This window comes from Cicer arietinum, chromosome 2, assembly GCF_000331145.2.
Source record: "Cicer arietinum cultivar CDC Frontier isolate Library 1 chromosome 2, Cicar.CDCFrontier_v2.0, whole genome shotgun sequence".
NCBI lineage: Eukaryota > Viridiplantae > Streptophyta > Magnoliopsida > Fabales > Fabaceae > Cicer > Cicer arietinum.
The window spans coordinates 34,382,587-34,393,862 of record NC_021161.2 but is presented as its reverse complement, the minus strand read 5'-3'; the positions used below and the strand labels follow the sequence as shown (position 1 = coordinate 34,393,862).

The 11,276-nt window shown below is 31.0% G+C and overlaps 1 protein-coding gene across 1 annotated transcript; it reads left to right on the top strand.

Moving 5' to 3' along the window:
• Positions 1 to 6,827: 6,827 nt before the first annotated feature.
• On the top strand, positions 6,828 to 10,147 carry LOC101508506 (uncharacterized). The gene is made up of 6 exons (XM_004490331.4): positions 6,828 to 7,158; positions 7,246 to 7,512; positions 8,991 to 9,145; positions 9,296 to 9,401; positions 9,491 to 9,613; positions 9,713 to 10,147. The coding sequence occupies exons 1-6, from the start codon at positions 6,967 to 6,969 to the stop codon at positions 9,869 to 9,871; spliced, it is 1,002 nt and encodes a 333-aa protein (XP_004490388.1). The 5' UTR covers positions 6,828 to 6,966; the 3' UTR covers positions 9,872 to 10,147.
• Positions 10,148 to 11,276: the final 1,129 nt, after the last annotated feature.

Here is an 11,276-nt window from a genome sequence, read left to right as displayed (position 1 = left end):
CATGCAGTAGTGGGTCCCTCAAGAAAGCGCACAAAGAATCCAAACATCACGGATTTATCCCAGCTTCTACACACACCGGAAGAAGTCGACCGGTTTCGCATACTCTACTCTGACAAGAGACTCATCATTCCAAAATATGGTACTTTGAATTGTTTCTCTGCCTTTCAATTTCTCGAGTTTCTCAAAGCCTAACATGTTGAAGAATTTATTGGTTACAAAGGTCCTGTTTATCTTGATTTAGTTAGGGTCTTCTATTGTAATCTCACCCAAGATGGAAATGTGCTAGTGACTCGAGTCAAGGGCAAAACCATTCGGTTAAACACCAAAACCATTGGTGAAATCTTGAACATTCCCTTTGAAGGTCAAAAATTTTATCCCAACAACTTGTGTGAATAGGTTGGTAAGTCTAAATATGATGCTTATGTTGCCTTATGTCAGTATGACAAACACACTATGGAGCACAAGAGGACTCAAGCTGCTTCAAAATATGCGCTGCAGCGGTATGGAGTTGGGAATCTTATCGTTGATTATCGCCTTCTGCACTATTTTCTCAGTTACATTTTGGTTCTGAAGGCTGGCAATTACTCCCAAATTTCGGAGTTTGAATTACAGATCATGAACTTTATGTATGAAGGATGTCCACTAAATTGGGCATACTTTGTTAAATATGTAATGTTTGGGTCAAAAGAAGCAACTGGCATACCATATGCTAAAGAAATGTCTCAGATTTTGGAACATTTTAGGGTGGACTTCTTTGACGAAGTCATGTATACACCCACAAAGGAAAACATGTTGAACTTGGGTGTCCTGTCTAGCATGAGGATAGTCTGGAATGAGCAACTTCAATCATATGTGCATAAAAGTGACCTTGGTCAACCATCTGATGTCGCTCAAGAGGACACTGTTGGCCCCTCAAATGCTGCTACCCAAGATGATGAAGAAGGCGAGGAAACAACGTCTGATGATGATTATATCTCCAATCACATGATCATGAATAGACTGGACTCTTTCCAAACCTTCATGCAAACCCAATTCCAAAATCTGACGACTTCTATCGACACTCGCTTCCACAACATTGAAACTATTATTGCTCGCAACCATAACGCATTATCTCAGGACATTAGTAGTTTATCTGACAAGGTTGATCACCTTCACATTCCAACGAATTGTGTAATATTTCAATGCAAGGATTTTAATTATTGTAGTTTGGTTGTGTATCGATTAATGCTGACAATATTCAAACTCGCTTACCATTTTTGTCTTTATGGTGTACTTAAGTAAACATGACTCCATCCTTCATTTGTCATTCTCTTTTGTTTACAATGTGTGCTATTTTCCCTTTATTCTTGTTTATATGCTTGGAATTATAAGGTTCTCTATCTTTCCTTCTTTTTGATCATGTCAAAAGGGGGAGAAAATTTGGTATTGTTGTTTCTTTAAAAACCTTTGTAGGTCTTCAAACAAGTTTTCAATTTGATCACATACATTCAAGATCAACGGAGGAGTACGCATACATTACGGGTGAGCAATGTTTGAATGATACAATCTCTTCAAAACAACAACATTTTGTCATAATCAAAAAGGGGGATAATGTAAAATACATGTTTTTGATGAAGAAAAAGATCAACAAATATGATCAAAGCAACAAGCTCAAAAAGAAGTTCAAATATCATCATTGATAAGCTTTAAATCCAAACATATTAGATTTTTAATGTCAAGGTAAATGATACAACCAATAACTCAAATACATGAGAACCATTCATATTTACATAGGCATATAAAGTATTTTCAAAAGTCAAAATTACATTAACAAAGTCTTTAAACTAATATTTTTGACAAAATACAAAAGTGTATTCGAATACAGCATAGGGTATTCGAATACATATGCAAGTTAGAAACAAAAGCTTCACATCTGTATTCGACTACGACCTGCTGTAGTCGAATACAAAGCAAGTCAGTAGCTAAACCTTTGCATTTGTATTCGACTACGACCTGCTGTAGTCGAATACAAAGCAAGTCAGTAGCTAAACCTTTGCATCTGTATTCGACTACGACTTGCTGTAGTCGAATACAAAGCAAGTCAGTAGCTAAACCTTTGCGTCAGTATTCGACTACGACCTGCTGTAGTCGAATACAAAGCAAGTTAGTGGCAAACGAATCTGTATTCGACTACATGAAAGATGTATTCGAATACAAGGTGCAAAATTTGAATAAATCTGAACGTTACAAAGAGGTGTATTCGAATACATACATCCTGTATTCGAATACAACTGGAAGCAATACAATTTTTCATATCTGAAATGGTTCTAGATCATTGTATTTGTTCATCAAACCTCTTGGATCAATGGCCACGATTTTGAAGAGATGTTTATGGAGTATAAATACACCATAACTTCATATCAAACAACACACAATCCTTGAATCAAACCTTGAACAACTTTGAACAAAATTCTGATTTTTTACAAAGTACTTGCATTTCATTTTCATATCATTCAGAAAGGTTCTCAAAGTACTTGAAGTATTATTGGATTGAAATCATTATACCTCTCTTATATCCTTATTCCAAATCATATTATATCACTTGTAAAAGAAAGTAGTAATTTCTTAAAGTAGTTTAATCTAAGATAGTGGTGTGCTATCTTAAAAGTATTGTTAGAAGTTTGTAGTAGAAATCCCAGGGTGGGAATTGTACATTTTTTGACAATAAGTGGATTAATCTCTTGTGGTGTGCAAGAGGACTGGATGTACCCTTGGTCATAAGGGGAACTAGGATAATTCTATTGTGTTCTTTATTTTTCTGCCATTTATATTTTTACATACATCAATCTTAAACAAAAAAATAATCCACTAAGTTTCTGAATTGTACATTTTCTAACAACAAGTAGATTAATCTCTTGTGGTGTGCAAGAGAACTGGATGTACCCTTGGTCATAAGGGGAACCGGGATAATTCTATTGTGTTCTTTAGTTTTCAGCCATTTATATTTTTACATACTTCAATCCTAAACTCAAAAATATTCCACTAAAACTCTAAAAACCAGAAAATCTCCTAACACCTAATTCACCCCCCTCCCCCTCTTAGGCGTACCTTTGTACTTACACCTCTCTATTGGTGGTTTTACTTATTTGATTAAGCGATGATTGTATCTATGACATACCTTGACAGTTGACTTTTGTTGGTGGGTCCATGTTCTATTTTTTTTTTGACGTGATCATGTGAGGGATAACATTCTTGGAGAACACTTATCCATAGGTGTTTGCCGAGAATACCCCATGGGTATGAACGAGGTCTGATAGGTTTCATAGCCACAATGTATTTTCTAGCTGTATACTTTGGATTATTGTCCCAAAAACTATCTTTGTTTGTTGGTATGAATGATGTAATTATTTATGATTTTATCGTTTTGTGTTATGACATATTATTTTATAGAGTTGTTTTTGAAAGAAAAAAAATGCATTCGCACTGTTAAAAATGGAGGTGTTACAAATGAGAAGCATAAGTTAAAAAGTATTTTTAATAGGGGATTGCAAGGTGTTAGTCTAACAACCAATTGTTGGACTTTTATCCAAAATTTCAGTTATCTTTGTCTAAGTGCACATTTCATTTATCAAGATTGAAAGTTACATAAAAGGATTCTCTATTTTTATCTAATTATGAATCATAGGGGAGGAAAATTGAAAAATGTTTGAAGGGTTGGCAAATACGTAGAGTTTTTACCATCACGATTGATAATACTAGTTTAAATGATGTTGTTATCTCTTACTTAAAAAGTAGAAGAAGGATTGGAATTCACGTCCATTAAAAGGGGAGAATATGCATGTTATGTGTTGTCCATTAAAAGGGGAGCATATGCATGTTATGTGTTGTGCGCACATTTTAAATCTTGAGGTCGAAAATGGATTAAAAGGGAAAAATGTATTCTTCAATTAGCAAGATTAGGAATGTAGTTAAATATGTTTGTGCATCTCCTAGTTGTATGGATAGGTTTAGATGTTGCATTAAAGAAGCAAGGATGCAAGACAAGTCTTTTGTTCAATTGGATGTTCCCACTAGGTGGAAATCCACTTAATGTTTGAAAAGTGGAATAAAGTTTTGAAAAGCTTTTAAAAGATTGGATGAGAAGTGTTATGAGTTTTTGCTTATGGAAGGTGGAGTTCCAAATAATGAGGATTGGGAGAATGCAAGTTACTTTGTTAAATTCTTGAAATTATTTTATGATATCACTAATAAGGTGTCAGGTTCAAGTGTTGTGACTTCTTCTCAATATTTTAATGAGCATTGTTTGATATTGACTACATTCAAGAAATAGATAGGTAGTTCATACAAATTGCTTACAAAAATGGCTGAACATGTTGATATTTGTTCTCAATCCTAGACATAAGCTTCAATATGTTAAGTGAGGCTTGAAAAAGTCTTATGAAAAAGAAGTTGCTAATTTTTTGTGTGACAAGATACATGATACATTAACCGATATGTTTAATAGCTATAAGCTTTTTGTTGGTCAAGGTGATTATGAACATCCCTCTCAATCCTCTCATGATAAGGAAGTGACGCAACTTGTTGTTTTAGAGAATGCATTGAATTTATAATTTGAGAATGACATGGATCTTGATGAGAATAAAAACGTACATGAAGTTGATTTGTATCTCATGGAGGATTTGGAGAAGAAAACTAATACTACATTTGAAGTTGATTTACATTTGAACTTGATGTTTTGAATGCTGCATGAATGAAGTCTTTTAGCTTTATTTTAGTCTTGTTTCGAAGTGGCTGCATTAGTTTTTTTTTTTTTTTTGAGAAATGAGAGCCATATGCTTCAATTTTGTTGTTGATTATGTATGAATTGTGAGACATTTTAAATTTATTTCTATTTTTTAGTTTTTGATTATTAAAATGTCTACTTATTTTAGTTTTGCATATTGTACATGATAATGAATGTGGGGAGAAAATAATGAAATTTTGAGGAATTATTTTATATATATATAAAATATTTTATTTTTAATAGATGGCCTTTTTTTTCTATTTAATAAATAATTTTGTTTATTATTATTTAATAAATTATAAATAATTAAAATATTTAAAAATTCAAAATACTATTAATAAAATAAAATAAATTAATAAATAATAATAATAAATAAAATAATTAATAATAATAATAATAATTTTAATAATATTATAAATTTTAATAATAATAATAATAAAAAGAATAATAATTTTAATAATAATGTGCCAAAACAAATAAGAGGAAGATGTTATAATAGGAGAAAGTTGTTTTAATAACTTATCAAAATAAAGAACGTGCCCATAATATTTTGTCGATAAAATAACAATTTATTATCTTAACAACTCCCACTTATTTAACAACATTTTTTTCCTTTGTTAATATAATTAAATAATAATAATTAAATATTGTTAATGTAATTAAAAAATAATAATAAAAATATTTAAAAAAATATAAAATTTTAATAATAAAATCAAACAAAATATCAAAGTTAACGTATTTGAATAGATGCGCGAAAATAAATAACATGTTATATTATTTTGACAACTCAATTCTATTTTGCAGTTAAATTAACACTTAATATTAGTTTGTTAACAATTAAGTTATTGATTATTTAATAAATTAAAAATAATAAAAAAAATCAAAAAACTGTCAATCAAATATAAAATAAAACACATTAAATTGGAGGGAAAAAATGCACTTAAACAAGAGAAAGTTGTTAAGAAAATGCGTTCTTATTTTACAAACAAAATATTAGGGACACGTTTGTGTTTGACACGTTATTATAACAACTTTATCTTATAATAACAATTTTCTCTTATTTATTTTGACACATTATTGTAACAACTTGCTCAGTATATTATTGTAACAATTTCCTTATATTTTTCTATCTAATAAATAAAAATTAATAAAAATAATAATAATAAAATATGAATTTGATGTATTCTTTTTTTAATTTGTGTATTTTTCTTTAATTTTACGTGTTTTGTTTGTTTAATTGAATTTAATTAAGTTTATTTTATTAATATAATTTACTTTATTATTATTATTATTAAAATTATTATTTTTTATTAATGTATTTTAATTTATTAATAGTATTTTGAATATTTTAATTTATTAATTAATAATAAACAAAATTAATAATTAACAAAATTATTTATAAAATGACAACAAGAAAAAATATAGCAGTATAAGGTCGCATCCCGAGAATGCGACTATCTAATTAAGAATAAATTTTTTTGTCTTCACATCGTCACATCTTCAAGTTGGAATCAACAACTGAAATAAAAAAGTAGGACATTTCTCTATTTGTTTTGGAGTGTAGCATTTTAATCAAATAAAAAAAATATAAAAAAAAAAGTAAAAATTTGAATGCTGCCATGAATGAAAATTATGAATTATTTAAGTGTTGCAACATATAATTTATTTAAATTGTATTGTGTTGTTTTTCTTGTAATTTGGCTTGGTGTAACTGACATAATGCTTCCCATAATGTTGTTGACTGATTAAGTAATTTGATTTGCCTAGTAACGTCAATAAAAAAATTTTACAATTGTAATTTGTATTAATATTTAATAATGAGTTCATAAATTTGTTTTAAATATGTCATTGAAACCAAACGAAATCGCAACTAATTTTTTTTTTTAAATCAAATGAATTTTGGTTCAATTATTTATTTGGATAAGATGATTTTTCTCCATAACCTAGCCAAATCGCACCGCAACACACTTCCGGTAAAAGCAAAAGCTAAATGCCTGGTCATGTAGAAAACCCCTAATATAAATTTTTCAAAACTTAAACAACGCAACGGCTCCTCAGATTTCAATTTGAATTGAATTTGCATATTTTTGAGTTGTGACCCTCGCGTCCCTTTATTTTTACTGTACCACTCTCAGTCTCAGGCCTCTGCGACATCGTAACCACTGATTTTGAACCTTTCATTTTCAGCAACAATAACAATAACAATGTCTCTTCCTCCTGAAATCGACAATTTTATCAAGCAATCCATCGATCACTGTCTAGGGCTTCCGATTTCTTCTGAAACCCTCGACATCAAGCTTCGTGCTTCCAAAGAATCTGAACAGAAACTCCTCGATCAGAATATTTCACTTCTCCAAAAGTTAAAGGAAAAAGACGAACTCATCGAAACATCTAAGGTTCGTTTGTTTCGGATCCTTCCATTTTTCCTTTGATCATTTCTGTTTTTGCTTTTCAATTTTTTATTTCTTTTTAATTTTGAATAGAATGAAGCGTGTGCGAGTGCGCTAACGCTAAAGAAATTCGTTGAGGAGAATCAGAAATTGGCGGCGGAGTGTGAGAGTCTGGTGGCGCATTGTCAAAAATTGGAAAAGGAATGTGCGCTTTATGATAATGACAGGGAAGCGTTGATGGATTTTGGGAATGAAGCTGACGAACGTGCGAAGGAGGCTTATATAAGAGTTGAAGAGTTGGAACGCGACTTGATCATGTATGAGATGAAATTGAAAAAATGCCAGCAAGAGGATGAATCGGTATAGCTCTTTTCATCCTTTTTGTTTTCTGTTTTGAAGTCGTGATTTTGAGTTATTAATTAATTAGTTAATGAATTATATAATTTAGACAACTAATTGTGTTGCATGGTGGAATGTTTTGAAACGGCTTCTACGTAATGCTTTTGTTTTTATCAAGATTTTGTGATTGTGAGAATGCTCTTAATCATTGGTGTACTGTAGAACTTTTTATGAGATACAGGTCATCTAGAGTTTTTGAATAATTACACTATTTTCAGAGTTTATCCATCCTGTGATTTAAAAACTTTTTAATTGATTTTTTAGTATAAAAATAAGTAGTTTTTGGGTTTGTTTAGGAGAGGGTTTTAGACAGTGTTGTCAATTCTGGATTGCATAGGAACTAGCGGTTTCTTCAAATTATGCAACACTGTTTTATTACCACTACATTTGCTATTTGAAAACATTTTGTACTAAATAATTGATTTAACAACACTGGGTTTAGACATCATACATGGTGGGAGTCTATCCTTCCTTTTTTTTTTTCTTTTTCTTTTCTATCTCTCTCACCGCAATGCCTCCATTTCATTTTCCTTCCGAAGCTGCTATAAAAAATTTAGTCAATCACAAGCAACACATAGTGTATGTTTTTATAACATCATTATCTTACTTATCGATTTTATTCCACATTATGGGTGAACTTACACATGTTTTACACCATGTCTTTACATATGGCTTATAAAAAAGTTTACCCAGACATGGTAATGGTGGTAATCCGGCTCCATCCCTGAGTAGTTGGAATTTCATTTTCTGATTTAAATCATTGTTTTACTTGAAAATCATACGAGGTATCTTCCTTAGATGTTCTTGGATTTCTTAAGGGCATAATTGATTTAACTCTGGTATGCAGGACTTCAAAACATGCTAGTGTTAGATTCTGATAGTACGGACTTTAGAACTTAATGCTATCAGCTTGTTATTAAATAGCCAAGTTGCCAACATGCTTACTCTCCTTTCAATTTGGATTTCTCAATATTCTATTTACTGAACACTTTTATTAATCTGCAATCATTCTATCAAACATAGCATGATAGTGTAGCTTAATTTAAACAAACTGCTAATGTTGCACGATACGCTAATTAGTACAAAATATTGTCAAATGGGGGCTATAGCGGCACTTTAGCACTGTTGTGTTGTGGTACCTGAACAAATTGCTATTTTCTGCAATCTGCGAGTAACAACACCGCTTCGTAATCTAATTTTGATTTCCATTAGTATCATGAAACATTGGAATTATTTTTTATACGAACTACTTATTTTGGTACTGCTAAGTCAGGAAACAACTTGGACTACTACTTCTACTAGAATAGGAATATACTTACCTGTAGTTTCATATTTTTTACCCTTTCACTTAAAACTTGAAATGGGGGTGGGTGGCTTTTACAAGCTCTAATCCTTTGGTCTTGAATGTTAGCTGCTGATATTTAATTTGTTTTAATAAGGTTGATTCTTCTTCGGCAAGCACAGTTGGGGAGGAGAGTTTGCTTGACTCCCTTTTGGCAACAGTTGCTAGTAAAGATGATTCTTCTACGTATGAATTCTTGGACGCAAATAGAGAAAATGAGCACTGTAAGAAGTTGCTGTCAATGTGGAACTGGTGAGCCTTGTACTTCTTTGTTCCTCCTGTTCTCTTGTCTAGTTTTCTTATTGTTACATTATTCTTAGACATATTTAGACAATTAACATGTTAGCATCAGGAGCCTTAATATTTAACTCTCATAAGCCTTAATATCATTGGATTTTGTAGCTTACAGCAATCAACTCGGAGAGTTTTGTCTCTTGTTGCTGAATTGATGTCTCTAGAAAAGGATAAAGAGCATCTAAGGATTAACCTTGACAGAGCTGAAGAGGAGGTGAGGATTGATGAGCCTCTTATATTGTGTACTTTTTTCAGTTTTTTTATTATAAAATGCAATAACTGATTTGGCTTGATAAACCATAGGGAAAACTACTGTTTGATGAAAATAGCATATTGGAAAAGGAGAACAAAAGGTTAGCGATGAAATGCAAGGAAAGGAGTCGTCCAGTTTCTGGTGGGAAACTTACCAACAGTACATCAGCCCAGGTAAGAATCATGGGAGCATGTTGAATTTGCTATACATGTTCAGTTTCGTATCATTTCATTTCTATAATCCGTTTAATTTAATTAATTTGAATTTTGCAGTCAAACAAGAGAAAGTCTAGTCCCAAGACAAGTAGCCCAATGGCAAAGAAGATTGATTTTGATAATTCAGATTCAGCTTCACCTAGACAACCATTGTCACCCTTGCAAAGTAACTCCCCAGACTGTCGTCAACATTGTCTAGATTCAGCTTCACCTTGACAACCATTTTCATTATTGATATTGGTGATGTTTCAAAGTGATCTATTGAACTGTTTACAAAGATAATATGGAAAATAAGGCTAATTGACTTGAAAGTAACTTATTTCTTGATAGTAGTGTATTTGTGAATATAGTTTGACACAGTTACCATTTTCTTCATTTGTTGAAGTTGGTTTGATTCTTGAAAAATAGTGGGGTGTTATGTGCCTGAAAATCTCTACACTGTTGTGTAGTAGAGGGTTATGGTTTTTATAAAAAAAATAGTTAATTATTACAGTTTTGAAGTGTTAGTATATAAAAGTACATATTGTGAAAAATTGAGGCATTAATTGAGTATGTAAGTCTAAGTAATAGAGATTTAATTTCTTTTAGGAAATGGATGGTACAGTATCTATGATCATGGTTTTACTTTTATTACACAAGGTAAAATAAAGTTAAATGGTTTATATATAAATTTTAAATTGTTTTTCTAAACTATTCACAATAATTTATGAAAATTAACTGAAAGTCGTTATCAAATAGTTTTCCAAGTAAGTATATTAATTGATAAGCTAAAATAAATTAATTTAAATAAATCATAAATCAATTTAACTAATTTTTCACACTTCTAATTGACACGTTTATTGCTTATAATTTTTATAGATGAAAAAACAGAAACTCCTACACTTGACAACCGGTAGCACAATAACTAAAGCAAATGAATAAATTCATGGCAAAGGAGTGGCAGTACGAGATCATCGAAATTTAAGTTGTATATGGATGAGACAAAGTGGATAGTAATGACCAAATTTCGTATTTCATTGTGTACAAAATGACACATTTTATAGAATATAATGTCACTTGAGGAAGAGATACAACTCTTGGAAGAAGTGTTTATGTCATTCTGTTTATGAAAAGGTATATACAAATAATACCCATATTTTAATTGAACAATTGCAACAGTCTGGTGGCTGAATAATAACACTTTTCCGTGCAACCACTGAATCAACATCTCTATCATGTCAATATGTTTATACATACATATATTCACAAATATTTTGGAAATATCTATATCTTACGATTTGAACCATTACTTAGTAAGCTATGGGTTTCACGATTTGAACCACTACTTAATTAGCTATGAGTTTCATTTCATCTCGAATAGATTGGTAAACGAACTTTGAACCAACTATTCATTAGAACAAGTGTGCACAACTTACACATGAAATATCGATACTATCGAAAGAATTATAAAGATGACACATTTGATAAAGCCTTATGTCATGTACCCTTTTGATGAGAGTTTAAGAGTCAAACCCTATAACTCTTTGAAACGGCCTCACTGTATCCTCACATAGGTAGAATATATCAGAAATACACTCATAATATGTATTTCAACAAATTTATGATATATGTATATTAGGAG

Coding starts and splice junctions, on each gene's coding strand:
- LOC101508506 (XM_004490331.4), top strand. CDS start 6,967: ATGTCTCTTCCTCCTGAAATCGACAATTTTATCAAGCAATCCATCGAT. Junction 7,159..7,245: donor AACTCATCGAAACATCTAAG/GTTCGTTTGTTT, acceptor AATTTTGAATAG/AATGAAGCGTGTGCGAGTGC. Junction 9,146..9,295: donor TTGCTGTCAATGTGGAACTG/GTGAGCCTTGTA, acceptor TGGATTTTGTAG/CTTACAGCAATCAACTCGGA.